The 18703-nt window shown below is 48.7% G+C and overlaps 1 protein-coding gene across 1 annotated transcript in view; it reads right to left on the minus strand.

The window, feature by feature from the left end:
- Positions 1-18703, minus strand: part of ADAP1 (ArfGAP with dual PH domains 1) — a 50670-nt gene extending 31967 nt beyond the window's left edge. The window contains exons 1-3 of the mRNA XM_039560127.1: positions 18539-18703; positions 8314-8444; positions 6729-6820 (exon numbers count right to left, since the gene is read on the minus strand). Coding sequence (XP_039416061.1) covers positions 6729-6820; positions 8314-8444; positions 18539-18623 — 308 coding nt within the window. The 5' untranslated portion in view covers positions 18624-18703. The remainder of the gene's footprint in view (positions 1-6728; positions 6821-8313; positions 8445-18538) is intronic.

An 18703-nucleotide genomic window follows, 5' to 3' on the forward strand; every position in this document is an offset into this window, starting at 1 on the left:
GGACCTGATATCCACAAACATAGAAGCCTGATGACCCAAAGGGTGGCACCCAAATGCCTGTTCTATAACGCTGTCACTAACCAGCAGAGCTACCAAAATTTAATCATAAAATAAACAGAAATACTTGAATTTACTATCCTTCTTGCAATTTTTCCTGGCCAGCTGCTGTGGACAGCTTGTTATCCCTGAAGCCAAACCTGAACCTTTTCAACAAGACGATTACAGATCGAACTGGGAGGAGGAAAATTCACACCACCCTCAGCTCCAGCTGACGTCAGTGGATTCAGCAGGAGCTGCAGCTGCTCCGAGTCTCTGAGAGTCAGCCTTCCAGCATGGGGCTTTAAATACAGCATAAATTAAGATTCATGTGCAGCAGTGGGAAAACACTCCTGCTGTAGGATGCAGATCGTACACCAGACACATAGCAGGGCTCACTCCTGGGGGAGCACTTCCCTGCAGGGACTGACTGCCCATGGCAGTGCTTCAGGGGGCACCCCCGGGGCAGCCAGCAGGCACCACGCCCAAAGGGGTGCCCCGAGAAGCTGCAAAATGCTCTCGGTGGCCTCTCTCAGCATCTGGCCCTGAACACGAGTGGCTCCAGTGGCAACTCCCAGAGCACACGGGAATCCATCTGTGCCACCTTCCCTGCAGCTTCCTGACAGTTCACACATTCTTCCCCTTTCCTTATTGTCACAAACCCAAGCTCTTTCAGCAATAATTTCCCAAGACCCAGGGCTACACCAAGGGCAGCCAACAGTTCAGACAACTCAGCACAGGACCAGTAGCTGCAGCTTCTGCTCCAGTGGCTATTCATAGAAAGCAGAACAACTCCAGTAAAAGAAACCAAAACAAAAACCCAACTAGGGCAGTGAGGAGTTCACCATCTCCCTTCACTGCGACAGAGAAGCTGAGCAGGGATTTGACCACATTCACTCTCATGGACTGGATGCAATCCTGACATTAAAAGCTGCTGGTGCTAAACCCCAGTTTCACCAGCACAGCTTTGGTGAACTCATACAGGAGCAGGAATTTGTCCTGGGATCTATAGGATCTGAGAGCAATTGGAGGGCAGGGACCATCCAGAAGAGCCTCAAACCATGCAGGAGGGATTGTATGAAAACAGCCACCATTTTCAGTGGACTGCTGACCTGATCTTAATTTAAGTATGTCTTCAGGGGCTTTAGAACTATCTGTTGCTGTGTTTTAGTTGAAATGTACTTTTCCAGGTGTGAATGTGTGTGTACAGAACCCAGGGCAGACATCACATACCCAACGCAGGAGCCCCCATCCAAATCCACCTTTGACTCCAAAAGCAGTTCTGTGACCAGAAAGGACTGCAGGAACAGCCCCCTGGTATGTTACTGCATTTCTGGTGATGGGATAATGTAGCAAATAAGCAAATATATAATTTGTGTTTGTTAGAAAAATGTAAGTGCATCATTCCTAAACTGCGGAGATGCACAGCTTTCAGGATCAACTCCAAAAGCTTTAACAGCCCACCTAACGTCTGTCAGGCTGCTAGGTTACAGGGAACATGTCATTTTTTGGCAATTAGAACAGAAAAGTCCTTGCACTCATCAGAAACCTAGAGGCAAATCAAAAAACCCCACCAACAAAACAAAATGCTACAGAAATCCACATTGCCAACAGAATAAGGGAAAATTCATCCCCCAAATGGGAAAGGACTGGGCTTCACTGAGGAGGCAGCAGGTCCAGAGGCTGACAAAGCACTGCCAACACTATTGGAGGCACTTGTTTGCTTTCCTGACCACCCACATGGAAACAAGGGCTCTGCCCAAGGGCCAGCGAGGAAGGTTCCAGAAGAAGCCACTGGAGCAGTTTTATCTTGGTCCCACCTACTCAAAGCCTTTTGCTCACAGCAAAAAGCACCACAGGAAAAGCTGCTCAAGCAGTTTAATATCAAACTGTGGCTGCATGGCTTCAGTGTGCTGTGTGGAGGAGGTGCTGGCTAGCCAAATTCAGAGTCTCCAGTTTTTTTCCCAAAACTCTCAGCTGGGCTGGCTGATGCACTCCAAAGCACACCCCACAGATGCCGCACAGCCGCTGTGGCTTTTTTGGGGAGATGTGGGGAGATGTGACAGACAAGAAACCCCAGCCAGAGGTGAATGTGGCCCAAAAAGTCATCAAACACCATACACCACCACTGCCTAATTGCATCCTTGTGAGGCACCATCAAGTCCAAGAAAGACAAAAGAAATGAATGTCATCCAGAAACACCATTTCCAGAAGCCAAATTTGTAGCTTCTGGAATTTGTCAGAGGTTTTTCCAGCGAAAGCCAATCTGCTTTCCACTGGCAGCTTGGTGGATGAAGCTATGCCAGGTTTCTGTCAAACAACTGCCTTAATGAAATCTTAAGTCTGAGTCCAAATTCTTTGCTCAGACTGCAAGGAGAGCCACTCAGCGTAGACTAAAAGCCTGTCAAGCTTCACTCTCTTTTCCTATCTAGCAAGTTCTTGCTGTGAGTGCTTGCTTTTAAATAGCTTTTTGGAGGCCTGAGACAGCTGGGGGGCTTCTTGCAGGCTCTCTGTGCATCACCTCAGCCTGTAGTGCCCGAGGATTGATGTGCCATCACCCACCAAGACCAGCGCCCAACAGCAAACTGCTAGAGGAGAGCAAAAAGAGAGGGGGTTTGGCTTTCAAGGTATAAAACCTTGCATTATGGATTTGGAGAAGTTAAAACTGATTCTGGGTATGCAAAATCACAACATTCTCAATTAAAATGCTAACTGGTTCCTTTTTTGTTTGATTGTTTTATGTGCACAGTCCAGTTCACCCCAACGCTATTTTTCAGAATGGTTAAACACTGATTAAAAACGTAGCAAACAGCCTCTGTTGGTACTACCTTAACCTTGTAGCAATTTCCTTTGGAAATTAAGGGAATCAATATGAATTAACAGGTTTACAAGCTAACAGCAAAGAGAATATTAACAAGGAGAGAAAACCCCATGGCTGGTCAGGATTGAAGGACTGGGCAGATCTCAGCACTTGGGTGACTCTAAGAATTCCCGAGGCTGAGTGCCCAGTGTGAGCCACCACAGGAGGCTCCACCACTTGGGAATGAATTGATGAGCAGCCACTCCAAGTGGCCACAATGCAGCACCTCAAACTTCACACCCAAGACATGAGGCACTTCTGAAAGCTGTGAACGTAAAATGTGAAAACACTTATTAAGAAGCAGAAGCCAGTTTTACCCCTCTGGACATTATGTAATAAAGTTTTTACATCTATAAAGTTTTTATTATCTATAAATTACTGGCCAAAAGAGGTGACAGAGGAAGAGGTGAGAAGTTTGCACCCCTGACTGCCACTGTGCCCCATGCATAGGAGAGGAGGGGGCCACGCTGACCTTCACACACCAGACGGAGGAGATGGGCTTGGTAGCTCCTCTACCAAATGTACCAAACCTTAAATTATCAAAAAAAAAAAAAAAAAAAAATCCAGAGGATCTACCAGGCAATTTTCTCTCTGCACATCTTAATCAATACAAAAAGCCACTTCAGCTAATAACTGTTGTTCTTTAGATGAGAACATGGATGACTCCTCAAGATGTGAGCCTCTCTCTGACTTATCTCGTTCCAGATAAGACAACCACCCAGCACAACTCATGCCATCTCATTCTGCCCCATTTTTCTGTGCTGACAGTCAGTACACCGAAGTGTTCTCCACGAGGAGCAGATGTAGCTCCCACTTATCCGAGCACGGGGAGAGGAGCGGAGCAATGCACTGCAGCTCACAGGCAGTCCTGCAGGATGAGGCTCTGCATTCCCAAATCAAGCAAAAGAAAACGATGGTAGGTGCTGGGCAGGGACAGGGATGTACTTCCAGTTCTGCAAAAGCCCAGTAAGAGATTATCTCACTTTCTTCTATCAGTCTTCAGCCCAGTAAAACACTGAATAAAGCCTTTTTCCTTTGCTTTTACTCGAGAGTGATGCTATCCCTACTGCTCAGTGGTGACTCAAAACTCGGCCATGTGCTTACAATGTATCTGCCCCAGAAAAGGCGGGTTTGCAGCTCTCCAGCTGCTGCTGTGGTCTTCCAAGCTGGGCCATGACCACTCGTGACCATCCAAAGAGCGGTTTTGTGGTTTAAATTCCTCGCCCAAAGCTCTTTGGGCCAACACTGCGGTGGTGTTGGAACATCCCAGAGTCTGGGACTCATTTCACTGTTAGGGACTCCCCAGAGGTACAGGAGCTGGCTGCTCTGGTCACTGTCTCTGGGGCACGGGTCAAGGTGCTGGCAGACAGAAAATGAGAGGAAAGGACAGAAGAGGATGTTTGGGGGTTTGTTTTTTTTTTTTTTTTGGTCGGGTAATTTATTTTGTCTATGAACAGCTGGTAAACTTTCCCTGGGCAATTCCAGAGCACCCCTCCAACTTCTCTAACCTTTTCCAAGTGTCATGCAGAAGAAGAAAGCCACAATGAGGTTTCTGAAGGATACAGAAGCCAAATCCACCAGGCAAACACCACGAATTTCCCAAGGAGCCAACCACAACATTGTAGGCAAGAAGAAAAAAGAACAAGCTGGCGCTGCAGCACGTCTTCTGTCTTGCCCTGAACTTCACAATTCTTCATGCAACCAAAGCAGAGGGATTCCAGAAGCAGCATTATAAAATTAAGAAGCTTCAAATGAACAAACAGCTTTGTTATGGCTTGTCAGCATCCTGCTGTGCCGAGGGCAGCTCCCACAGCCTGCCCAGGCACTGCAGCTGTCCAGCATGTGCTGCTGTTGGAATTAGAAGCACCAAAACCTCTTGATGCTGCAGAACGTGGCTGGAATCATTGCCAGTGCTGGATGGAGGTGTCATCCACGGCGATGCTTCCCAGGGCTGTGAGCTGGGAACGACTCATGCTGTTGCAGTGACTGGACTGCAGCGAGGCGGGGAAACAGCTAAATATATATTCCTGTAAAAAGCAGCACTCCCCTGCACTTGTTTAACATGCGTCTGTGGAGAGGCACAGAGAGCCCTGAACTAGAGAAAGAAAAACACAACCTGGCACAGCATCCTTGAGACACTCCCAGGGTGTGATGTGCCCACAGCTGCTGATCCTGCAGCAGTGTCAGGACACTGTCTGCTCCTGTGAGAGGTCACATCCATCCCATCACGTCCTGCTGTTACGGAAGGGACCCAGCAATGCTGGCCCAGAGAGCCCCTGCAAGAGCAGAGCTCCAGGCTGAGCACAGAAATCAGGCCATGCAGGCTGGTAATTGTCCCAGTGCAGAACAGGCACAAGCTGGGACCAGAAAAGGGTAGAAATTATTCTTCCAGCTGCTCTCAGGAAGACTGGCCTTGCCTCATCCTCCCAATGAATCACTAAATAACCAAAAAGAAACAACAACAAAAAAATCCTTCCAATCTCCTGCTGCAGCTCCTCACAGGTTCCCAGCCCAGCACCGTGCCGCTCCACCAGCCATGGGGACGGGCTGTGGATGGAGTGGCTGCCCCAGCAGGGTCCCTGTGAGCGCAGACAGCCCTGGCAGGGCTGTGGCTGGAGCCGAGCCACCGCCTGGCAGAGCTCCCCGGAGTGACACGGCTCTGCAGGATGGAGGGAGGGAACAGCACAGCGCTAGAGCTGAGCCAAGGAGGCCAAACCACCGAGCACAGACACTCCTGTCAGCCCCACAGCAGCAGGAATGGAAATGCTCATGGTCTCCAAGCTGCCTGAGAGCAGGAGCAGCTCCTGCTGTCCCTCAGGCAGACCCCTGCAAGGAGAGCTGGCTGTGATTAGCACCCAGAGCTCAGCACATGCCAAGCTGGAGGGACCTGCCCTGCTCCCTGCCAGCACGAGCTCTGCACCCCTCAGGCAGGGATGGGGCACGGAAAAGAACCAGGACTCTGCTCCTGAGTATCAGACAGGCAGCATCTAACTGAACTTAACTGAGACTCAGGAGTAAGCAAAATCAAAATCCCCTAGAATTGTGTTTCTCCTACCAATCCTGCTTCTCCAACCCCAACATGACAAGCACATACCAGTCTCAAGATGGCACAGACAAACTGCTGGGATTCTGGAGCTCAGAACACTCCATAAATGGGTGCTTTTTTCTTGTCAGGCCAGGCAGCTCCACTCACACAAAGATACAAAACCACCCTGGTACACAGCAGGATTGGACCCTAAAAACCAAATTCAGTTCATCTCCAGTTCATCATGGCACCGCACATCCTGGCTGCTCAGCTTCTTGCTCTACAAAGTCCACCCCACCTTACTAGAGAGGTTTACTCTACACTGTATGGGAGATACCACCTTTTACCTACCTGCCTTTGTGGAGGAGATTATTTGTCAATAGATTAAAAAACCCTAACAACACAAACCCCCAGGATTTTTGCATTACAAGCAACCCAGCATCTCACACAGCAGATCAGCAAGTTCTGCTTTGATGCAGGAGGGGGATTTGAAAAGACAGAGGAAATCAATGGGTAGAAATTGGCATTCTTGTAGCTTTAGAAACTTGGAAGAGTCTGGGGAACAGACAAACTATTGACTCCTCTGCATCATCTCAACTGTACTTATTAAATAAGATCCCACGCGCAGCATAAACTCTACCACATGTGTGCAGAAGGAAAAGCATTTTCAGGGCCTTTTATAAATGAAACTTCCACTGTGGCTAAAAAAAGAAAAAAAGGAAAGTATTATGCTAAAACTAAAGTATTACAGAGGCTGCAGCTGCACAAACAAATAAATGCTGTTTACCAGCAGAGGTATTTACTTACTGGCAGTCAAGATATGTTGGTTTATAATAAAATGGTGGCATTTTAGATTCATATTTTGCTTTTGCTACATTGTTTCCATTCGAGGCCATAAACTGTAAAAAGAGAAAAAACAGAAAGAATTAAACAAATGTTAACAGTATTTTCCTTTAATTCTCTTTTGCTTCTACAGAGCAGTAAAATTATTGGGAAGGGGGGACCTGTTCTCTTACTGAGAGGTTTGCCCAGGACTGTGCACAGTAAGGTTGCTGTAAAAGCTGTGCCTGCAAACCAGGGCTCCCAAATCAATATTGATTATTATTGCAGGGATCCTACAGCTTAAAACGATGCTGAGGACATGTCCCAGTCCCACCTGCATGACCTCCACAGGAGCAGGGGGCAGCACACAGCAGCATTTCCACCTCACAGCCATGGAATCAGATGGGAATGAGGTAACCAGAGGGCAAACCCTCACACTGCTTTTAGTCTCCATGAGTTACAGCTCCAGCAAGGTGATAGCCTCTGACAACACATCCTGTGCTTTGGATCACATCACTCGTGCCAGAAGGATGATTTCGTTTTTGCAAAGTCATTCCAGCTACCTCAGAAAGGAGCTTGAAGTGATAGACAAATAAATAAATAAACAAACAAACAAGTAAAAGTTCTATCTGCCTTGACAGCCCTCCTTTCCAATAAATAAATATATAATGTTTCTGTCTAGACTGACAGCCCTCCGTTTCTTCTGATCTTGTACACAAATGGCTAGTTGAGAACTCAGCAAAGAAAATTACTTATTTCCTTATTCATATATTTTATTTATTGAAATTCACTTTATAAGTGTAAAAACCCCATTCTTTTCCAGGCAGCCATGCTAAATACATTTTGTTTCGTGTCAAATGCCAAGCATACAAACATAACAAGCAGCCAAGCTTTTTTTTATTATTGTCATGGTTTTGAATTTCTCACATTCACATAATTCAATCTATTCCCCCCAAAAAATATCAGGGAAGGAAATACCCAAGCAACACTAATGCCTATTCTTCCCATAAAACACACAACTCTATGACGTGCAGCCTTCGGAAAAACCTCAGCTCTACACATAGAACAAAGAAATCAATGACTGGTAGAGTCTTTCGTGCCTTTAAAGACACCAGTAGTCAAAGCAGAAAGGTTTCCTGGGTGCCTTTAGCAGCACCACCCAAATCTAGGCAGGTGTGGGGCATAAATTGGGATAATTTACATTGTGGTTCAGCTTTTCAAGATGTGAGTTTAAGAGGAACAAAGCCAGAAATAGCTGAGCTGGGCAGGGGTGGTAGACCAGAGGTCTAGTCTAGGCTAGAGATATCGTAAGAAAAAAGAGAAGACAATTCATTAAAATCAGTAATTTCCACACACTATTTCACTGATTTTTTCATAGGGCTGGGGGAAACCCTCACAAGTTCTTCACAGAATGGGTGTTCTATTTCAACCAGCATCACGGGCCTCACTCCCACAGTCAGGAATTATCTAGACACGCCTTCTGAAATCACATTTGTTGGGGCACCTCTAGAAAGGGCTCCAAAGGGAAGAGCCCAAACTCCCTGCTGCTCCCAGCCCCAGGTGCACGTACCTCCACTTGGGCATCATCCCAGTCGTCCAAGCGCACCGACTTCACCTTGCTGACCTGGGGAATATTGCGGTGGATTCCTGAACAGTTCAAGCAGATGAAGATCCCGAGGCTGTGGGATGCCCAGTCCGGGTCTGGAAGCAAGAAGGAAAGAGGGAATTGCACTTGACTGATCTTTTGGATTCAGGGCAGGACAGGGCATGGCAGAGGAGTTCAGTAGACACCAGGTCTGGTGCCCCTGATTCTAAAGGCATCAGATAAATACAGAAGGGAAGTAGATGCTTATATTGAAAGGAATACAAATTAAACTAACAATTAACAGATCTGCAATCCCCAGTGCAGCTGTTATTCACAAAAATCCCAATATACAGACAACTGCATGTGCCCAAGTCCTCCATAACTCACTCCATGCTCACATGAAGAGGAGAGGGGAATATCCATCTTTCATGAGGAAATTCCACCCAAACACTGCATGGAACAGAAATCACACCAGCTCAGGGAAACCGTTATGCTGCTCCCTTTTTATTTATTTATTACATGTGCTCCACACAGAGACTTTCCTCCCACAGCTGCAGCTCCCACCAGCCCAGCCCTCCATGCCAGGAGGTTTCCAGCCCTTGCCTTAATGGAAAAATGCTGCCAGTGGCAGCTCTGTACTTTCTCTGAGCAAAACCACGCACTGTTTACAACCCCGGGCTGACATCTCACACAAAGCACTTTAAAGACGAGTCCCTTGCCTCCGAATTCCTTCTTGGGAGAGGCACTGCCCAAAGCAGGGAGACAGAGGGACATCCAGCAGTGTCCCTGGCACTGCCTCGCCAGTAGCCCAATACAGGGATCTTTGTTTGAACTCCGACTGGCAAATGTCAACGCCTGCGGATCCAGCTGCACCCCGGCAGAAAGAGCTTCACTGCAGGTCACCCGGTCAGACCCTGATCCTCCATCCTCCCCAAACCCACAGGGCTGGGAGCCCCTCGGCCAACCCATGACATCAGGCTGTCGAGGGGTAAGGGCAGGTCTTCCCTTCTCACAGCCCCTCGTCATCCGTTTATTCCCCCGCAGTAATTACACCAAACCCTCACTCCCCACAGCACAGCAATCATTTATAAAAGGCCAGGGAATGTGCTTTCTCCTCCTTATCCATATTTAATGCTCTGGCTGTGTCAGTGCAGGGAGCAGGCTGGCATGGGGCAGCTCAGCTCCTGAGGGGTAACCAGGGGCTGCCACCAGCCCTGCCCGCAGGGACAGCCACCAGCCTCCCCCAGCACACCCTGGGGAAGACCAATTCAGTTCTCCAGAGGTGGCTCTGCTCAGATGAAAGCCCCAGCGCTAGATGAGGATTCTCATCAGACACAGCTGAGTGCCCACGTGGGAGAGAGGAGCAAATTCCCAAGCTGATACAAGTCCCATCAGCCACCAGCAGACACAAAGGTAGTTTTTTTCACATGGTCTCCTATCCTCATGCGAGACCCCAGTGACTACAACTCAAGCCTGGGAAATATAAAACCAGTCAGGTTGATCTAAGGGCCTGCTGCTACCCACCCTGCTCCTTCCACAAGCACGGGGTGCCTCAGCTACACACCCCATCCCAGCTCACACACCCCACTTATTCCAACCTCAGAGATTGTGGCCAGTTACTGGGCTGCAGGCTGGCAGAAAGAATCAAGAGTTTTGGATGCTCAGGCACTTTCTGTGCTCTAATTCATCGTTTTGTCCTCTGCCATCTCCAAACACGTTTGTAATAAAAGTCTGGGACCCTCCAAACTTCCTGCCACAAGAACATCCCAAGGTTCAGCACTGCTGAAAGGTCCCAAAGGGTGCAAGTCAGGCAAGGTGAAAGCACCAGGGTCTTGTGTTCAGACACCCATCACTGACGTTCATGCAGAGGATCAGATACACGGAATGGTGAGGGGGTCCAGAGACAGAGCCGTGGCAGTGGGGAGGAAGCTGTGGCAGCAAAGTTTGGAGTTGGGTCCCTGTGCCCAGCACAGCTACTCCAGGATAACTGAGCTCCAATCCTTCTCAGAGTCATGAGATCTGATCAAAGCACTGCCCAACCCAGGGAAATGGGTAACAAAGAATGCACCGGCCAATAAAACAGCTTTTATTGGGAGTCCCAATGCCTCTTTAATGTTACCAGATTTATCTTAGGCATGTGGGTGGATTTCTTCCTGTTGTTTACAACTTGGTGGACTCAGGCTTCCAAAGTCCTCTCCAAGAGGTAAACCCTCCCCTGCCTGCACTGCTGTGTGTGACAGGACCAGGAGACAGCACACCTTCCTCCAGCCTGGATGAGGACACGTTCTGCTGGAGGAACACCCTGCAAGAAGATCCTGGCAGAGACTGCAGCTCCAGTGGCCACCAGGTCAGCTCATACCCAAGTTGTCTATTCTTGACACAGGCAAACAGCACCTCCAGCAACAGGTTTCAGTCTCACCTGGGCTTTAAGGCATTCTCACAACAACAACAAGATCTTCTTCAGACCAGACTCTTAAACACTTCCCCCCTGCTCCACATCACGTCAAGCCTCGTCTAACTAAGAAAACAAAAGCTGGATTATCTCACAGGGTACATACGCACACCTGTATCACATCACATACACAGAGCCACCCGTGTGTGGCTGCCAGAAGGTGACAACAGTCCTTCACAGGAGCAGACACAACGGGGTCAGTGGTGACCCAGCCTTGGAAGGGATGTTCCCAGTTTGTTCAATAAACCACAGCCAGTAGCTATCTCCTCCTGGTCACCTTCCTTTCAGCATTTCCCCTCCAAATCCATGTCCATCCAACACCACCAACATCCCTCACGGCAAATTTCGAGGAGCACCATGACAGAGCTGCACATTTCACCTGCCCCACCAGACCCAACCCCAGCCACTCACATCTCTGCCAGGTATTAATAGCAACTTCCTCCTCACTGCTCTTCTGGTTTTAGAAATATGTCTCTCATGTGGTGAGGGTGGGTGGGAGAGCTGTAGATGCTCGGCTGGTTGTGTGCTGCTCTCCTGTCACAGCCCAGAACTACCCACATTTGGCAACTGGGTTTAGTGCCAAAGGGAACACCAGGCAGGAGGAACGTTCAAAGGCTTCAGGCACTGACCTAGCGCCATCCAAAAATTGCTGGGTAGTGAAAACCCCCAGAACCAACTGATTGACCAGGGCAAGTCCCTCTGAAATGTCACCGTAACCATAATTTGAGATTTCTCATGGCTCTTGCTCTCCCAGCTGAGGACATCTAACAGAAAGCAAGGCAGCCCAAACCTTTCCCAGGCTTTAGCTGAAAGCCAAAAGGAATTTCTAAGCATCATCTGAACAAACCAGAGGATTACAGAGCCACATGAGCCCTCGGGCTCGTGCTTCCCTGTGACCTCCCTGTGTCACAGCTCTGTGGACAGGAAGCAGGGGGTGGAGGATTCCCCAACTCTGGCTTCTGGAGGGCTCTGCCAACACCGCTTCCCCTTCTCCCACACTCATGACACCATTTTTGAAGAAACCCAGCAAGGAGACTGCCACACCCACACGTCTTCTGCAGGGACTGGTGACAGACCCCAGGCAGGCGTTGCCAGCCAGGGCCAGCACCCACTGCTGCAGGAATGCTTCTGCAAAGCCTTTTAAAGGGTTTGGGGTTGGCAGTGGCTGCGTTGCTTCCCAAACACATCACAGTCCCTCTCTCCTGCTCTCCAGCACAAATTCTCAGCTCAGGGACACGGTGGATAATGCCAGTGATCCCCAACCTCGGCTTAGCACAGACTCCAACCCTTCAAATGACTGCACCAGAGATAAGACAACATCTTATCAAACATGGAAATAAATTTTCCTAAGTGTCTTCACACCAAACAGTGAATTTTGGGGCAGCATCATTAGATTAGTGAGCCAGTAACCCCAGGCTGCACAGCTGGCAAGCTGAGCTTCCCACAGATAAGTGAAGTCCACCTTGCTGCTGGACACTTCAACAGCTAGAACACGTTCTCCTATGCTGGACATTACTGAGAGTTCAGTAATTTTATTATTCTGTCTGGGCACGTTCCAAAAAGGTGCACTGAAATGGTAATATGTCATAATCTGGGCTTTCTGGGTGTTGCTCAAAAAAGATAATTTTTTTTTCCTAAGCCTCCAGAATTTTGAGCAAACAGCAGTGAAGCCTAATGAAAACTCCCCAGCACGCCTAAGTTCCACACAAATTACTTTATTCCATTATTTCAAGCCAAAAGGAATAAAAATGAATGAGGAACAACGGGAACATTAAACCAAACACACTGTTTTAAGTGCAGAAAGACTCATCCTGAACGACTGATTCCAGCTCTAAAAGGCTTTCACTGCCCAGTGTGGCAGAGATTCCTGTAACTTATAAACAGATTATAATGACTTTCAAAATAAAGATGTGAGTCAGCTTCATTTTAAAAATTAAACAAAACAAAGAAAGCTAAACTAAACTCAGGAGAAGGGCACTGGGCTGGTATTTTCCCATCTCACTCATCTGAAAGCAAAGGCATAGCCAGAGATTAGAGAAGCACCCAAAACAAAACTAAAACATTTTGGCAACACAGCTAAATTCAGAAACTTCACCCAGCCCTTTTTGTCACCACAATCCTCAGGAAAACCCAGCACAGTGAACCATGAACTCTGCAGCTTGAACCCAGCGTTCCTGAACTTAGGAAAAAATGAAAAAAATGAAGGCTAGACACAGAAAATATTATGGAAGAAAAACCAGCATAAGACACAGGACAACTTATAGAAACCAAAGAGATTGGAAGCTGGATGCTAATGGAATTTTTTTTTAATAAAGAATCAGTATTTCCTGTATCCAGAAAAAAGCCATGGAGTTCCAGTTTGAAAATCCCTAGATGCCATCAATCCAAGTAAAATCCCATGAAGTAGAGCAGCAACAGGCTCGAAGTAGACAAGAGCAAAAACTCAAAAGTCCCAAAATTTGGATGTTCCTGCTCCACCTTCTGCCTTAAACTACATTTATCACTACTTACAGCACAATATTGATGACCAAGGCAAACATCTGAGGCCAATGCACAGCAACACACCCTCAACACATCCCTCAGCACACGAATGATGGCCTGACCCTTAACAAGCTGCCCTGCTGCATCCCTGCCACATCAGCTGGGCAGGAGCTGCTCTACAGCTGGGATGCAGATTCAGTGGATTTTCCTGAACCCTCTCCTGTTTGAGGTGATAAAGATACCTCTCCAGGCAGGCAAAACCTTTTTCACCCTGCACAAGAAGTGTAACTCATCGATACTGGGTAGAATCACAGGGATTTTAGTGCAATCCACACAAGCACAAAGCCTTTCTGCTTGCTGCTCAGCTGCTGCTGATTTCCTCCATGCCTTAGACAGAGAACCTCGTGTTCAGCACTGAAGTTCTGTAGCTATTTACTCTGGGGAAGGATTAGGAAGCTAATAAACAGACCCTGGTCATGCATGTTGAAAAGTAACAATAAAAGAGTTAACGCTGAAGTCAAACAGCCTCCCACCAACACTCCTCTCTAAGTAGGAAAATTTTTCAGTGAAGGCACTAAACTTGCCAAGGTCTTTTAATTCAGCTGGCAGGTCCCAGCAGCCCCCTCTCGCTGTCTGCAGCCCACGATTGTGCTGCAGCCCAGGCACCAGGATCGGACAAAAAACACCATCACATTAAACCTCCTTTGTTTCAAAAAGCCCTTTTTCCTGCAGAAAGTGGCATTGAGCTAAACACAACTGCTGAGGGATTTTTTTTTTTTTTTCCTTCTTACCCCTGTTCTTATGCCCAGGGAGAAGGGCTGGCAAATTCCCAGGGACACAAAAAAAAAAAAAAAAAGAAAAGGGGAAAAAATTCAGTATTTGAGAGGACAATGGAGGTGCGGGAACAAGTTTCCACTTCGAGCTGGAAGATGAAAAGCCCGTTTCACTCCATTAGAGCAGCAGAGCTCGGGAACAGCTTTCCAGTGGGAGGCAGTGGGGGCAAGAGAGGGAAGGAGCTGCGAGCAGAGCCCGTCGCTCCCCGAGGGGATGGGCAGAGGCGCTGCAGATGGCAGCACTTGGCAGGACCCGAGGACTCAGTCCCCTTCCTGATCTGGGTTTTTAGGACCAGCGGTTGGATGGGGGAAGGAGAGGCTGAGATCAAACCGGTGCTCTCCTCAGTCCTGAGCAAACCAAGCCATCCCCAGTGCTCAGGCGTTTCCCTCTAATCACCACCCTCACTCGGTGACATCCAGGGAACGGAAAAACTTCACCTGCTGTAGAACTGAGAAGGGAAAGGTGTTTACAACCACCTCAGCCAGCACCAGCCACCCACGGGCTTTGAGATGCACTGTTAACACCAGAACACCAGATCTGCTCGGCTCCCCAGCACAAAGCTCCAATTCCAGACGCCCCTCCAGCGTGTGCCTTCTGCTCTTCCTCCATCCTTCATCCCCTCTGGGCCTGAGGCACCGAGGCTGATGTTACCCAGGATCCATGTCCCAATAATCCATCCCAAATGAGAAAGATAAAATGATAACAAGCCATGTAAACTGCTGCTGGAGGGTTTAAAGTGCGGGATTGCTTTGATGGGATTTCCATTTCTGTCTTCAGAGCCTCTCTGTCCTCCTACAATGTAAAATGATTCTCACTCCATGGAAACACAAGCCTAAGACATAGAAAAATAGAGTAAAGAGGAAAATACTCAAGGTCTTGTTATGCCCTGAGATAACCATCCGTCTCATGATGTGAGGAAAGATTGCCTGAGACAAAGAATCATTTAGGAAAAGAAAAGGCTGAACTGCCACATTAGTCTTGAAGAAAAAAAGATTATTCTAATGCACAGAGAGCCATTACACACCAGCAATTCAGTAACATTGCTCGGTTTTGCACTTAAGACTGCATTTACCATGCTGTCTTCACTGAGAAAGCACAGCTTTAAACCCACAAAAAACACAACACCCAGGACACAGAAGTGTGTAATTACAGAGGACCCAAAGCCCCAGCTAATGACTTTATTAGTGGCTCCTACCCCAGAACTCAGTCCCGAAGATGTAACCAAGGCAGTCTCATTATGCATTACAGATCGATGACATTTTTGAAACTGAAAAATCTTTTCTTTGCAATTTCAGGTTTTATAAAAATGCAATTAATAAAAACCTAACTAGAAACTTTAAAAAAAATTACAAACACAAAAAGCCTGCAAGTGAGAAATGTAACCTCTCCGTTATTTTACACTCTGATTTTCGCTTTCTACTTTAGCATCCTTTCTGCATTCCCAGCTGTCATGGCCCCTGTAAGACTGTTCCCTCCACCTGAGACATCCCTCAAAATCTCTTTGGAAGCTCTGGTTTTGCAGAAGAGATTTTTTTTGCCAGACATATACACAGGTCCTGGGGAAGACCCAGCTCTGACCTTCCTGAGCACCACACTCAATACCCCATTCCACCCAGCTGCGAGTTTCCTGTGCACAGACCAGGGAAACACATCTTGAACAGAGCAGCCCTACAGGGCTTGGCCACTTCAATAATCCTCAGTCATGATTAAGTGGCAAATTCTGGCCCAGCCCCAGGCAAGCAGCAGGTTGTGCCCAGGTCTCCCCAAGGAGATGGGATGATCCTGCAGGGGATGAAGTTATTTACCCAGCCCAGGAGGAACAGCCTCCCCCGATGCCCCCTGTCCACCCCCAACTTTGATTTTTATATGGTCACAGCTTAGCCCAATGATGCCATGCTGAGAGCTCCTCTGCACCAGGAACCCAGGGATTTGTGATAGGACACAGAATACCTGGGACAAGCTGTGGCTTCAGGGCTCTGGCTGCTGAGCCTCTCCCATATGCCAAAACAGTAACAAAAGGAAATAACCCTTTTTGACAGCAGGGAACGAAAAAAACCCAAACTTTCACTGACTGGTTGATTTCTCAAATAAACATTTCCAAAAGAAAAAGAAAACCCAGCTGACTTCCACATACACAAATTAAAGTGACTAACAGAGAATTTTCCCCTGTTACATTTCCAACCCATCCTATTCTTTGTTATGAGCTAAATGGCTACCTCCTATCATGGCTCCTGTACTAACAGGGTATTTCAGGGAATGGCACTCACCCACCTGAGAAACAGCAATAACAAATCAGGCATCCTGCTCTTTGGCTTTCCCCCAGCTGTACCAGATCAGCCCTATGATGATACTCAGGTGTGGGAAAGCACAACTCTGCACTGCTTTCCTCATTCTTCTGTTCATTCCCCACCCTCTCTTCTTTCCTTCTCACTCCATTTTCTCTTTGACACTTTTCCAGTGTCAGCTGCCCAGCTGGTTCCAGCTGCCACCTATCTTTCTGTGCATCCCCCTTCTCAGCAAAGAACATTCTTGCACCCCTTTTCTGGAGGCTCTCTGGATACTTTTCCTGTCTCTCCTGCATTACCTCATCCCCACAAAGACCTGGCCTGCCACACCTGCCCAGAATGAGTAACTGAATCCAGGCTGGGTATTTTCTATACTACCTACAGACACAAGTTAATATCTTATGTTAAGTAGCCCAGGGCATCTCAAGTTTATTGTCACTCCCAGGCACACGAGCACATTACAGCACCATGAATAGCTCTCATTTGCCAAAGAAACTGAAGCAAAGTAGGAACTAAAGAAATTGGGTTGATGAACAGGGAGCTGGTCCTACAGAAGTAATGCCATGAGAGTCCAGAAGAGGCTGAACGATATTAATATAGCACATCCTGACTTACAAAAGACACTGGCCCAAATTCTCCTCTCTGACTTTCAGATTCACTAAGACATCTCTGTATGCAAATGTCATCAAAACCAAAGTATGCTTTTGTTGTTTTACAGCCCTTTTATTCAAAAGGTGCCTTTAACAACAACCCTCCTTCTCTGATGTGAGCTATTTTATTGACCTACAGCTTCATCTCCACCCTGGTGATGCTGAGAAACTTCCCATTTTGCCTGGGGGCTTTACGTTCTATATCCGCAGGGTGAGGGAGAATCACCCCACGGATCTGAATGGCCCAGGTTTGTAAAGTTTTCTCCAGGAAAGAATAATTTAGGCAGACACCCACTCGGAGAGCCCAAGCTGTGCTCAGCAAGACACCTCCGAGGTGGGCTGCTACAGTCAGACAGCAACAGCCGGCAGCAGATGGGTGGGAGCAGGCAGAGCAGCGCGGCGCTGCAAAGCCGTTCACGCTGTGCCGAAAGTTCTTTGTCCTTTCCAGCTGGGTATCGGAGGACACAACGCATCCGAAAGTGAACTGCAGTGTCCTGGGATGCAGATTAGGGATACAAAACCACTGGTAATGGTACAAGCTGGATAGCGGTATCCAATAGATCTTGACATCCTAAACAAATCAATAGCTGGGAAAATATGGCTCAGATGAAGTGTTGGGTTTTTCTTTAACCTATAGAATGACAGAGGCTGAGAAGGGACATCCTTTCTATACACCTCCTCAGAGCCATCCTGCTCAAGCTAATACAAATTTAGGTTTTTCTATATGGTGGGGGTTTTGTTTGTTTGTTTTTTTTTTTGTTGTTGTTGTTTGTTTTTTTTTTTAAAGGAAAGTTACTTGCTCGGCAATTTTTTTAAGGTTATTCTCAAAGACAGATCCCACCACCCCATGCAGACTCTGCTCAGCAAGAGCATCACGGCCCGACCCCAAAAATTCACCATCCAAAGGGCGAAGAAGACATTCCCAGCCCAGATTTTCTCCCCTCCGCACACGAAGACGTCTACAGACATTCCAGCCCCGCTCCCTGCGCAGCTCAGGCACCCATCGATGGCAGCTGGGCAAAGGTTGTTGGGCAGGATGTCCGCAGCGCTGCCTCCGGCTGTCCCCATGTGTTTGCTCACTGACAGGGCAGGAGCAGCCGAGGGGACACGGAGGACACGCGGCCCCCGCAGCCCAGGGCACCCCGGCAGAGCCCCCACCGCCCGGTTACCGGCCCCGGCTGCGCTGCAGCCCGCGGGGACCCGCTGGGATGACATCAGCGCTCACGGCCGGGCGAGGAGCCGGGCTGGGGCGGGGGAAACAGGGGAAACCTCAGCCGGGGCTCGTCCGCGGGGACCGCGGCAGCGCAGCGCATCCCTCCACCAGCCCCGGAGCATCCCCGCTGCATCCCCCCGCGGCGGGGAGGGGGGTCGGGCACACCCTCGGAGGGGCGCAACCCCCGCCGCTCCCGGAGAGGGCAGAGCCCCGCGCCCCGGCGGTGCCGTGCGGTGCGGACAGGTGCAGGTGCGGCCGCCGCCCGCGCCCCCCGCCTCCCCTGCCCTGCCCTTACCCGGGGCGGCGCAGTCGGCGCACGCCGCGTTCCCCGGCCGCTGGAGCAGCTCCACCAGCGCCTTCCTGCTCCTCTCCTTCGCCATGGGGGCGGCGGGCGGCTCGGCGGGGCTGCGCTCGGTCCGCCGCGCTACGGCAGCCTCATGGCGCGGGCGGGGGGCGCTGG

This window comes from Corvus cornix, chromosome 14 (genome assembly GCF_000738735.6).
Source record: "Corvus cornix cornix isolate S_Up_H32 chromosome 14, ASM73873v5, whole genome shotgun sequence".
Taxonomy (NCBI): Eukaryota; Metazoa; Chordata; class Aves; order Passeriformes; family Corvidae; genus Corvus; species Corvus cornix.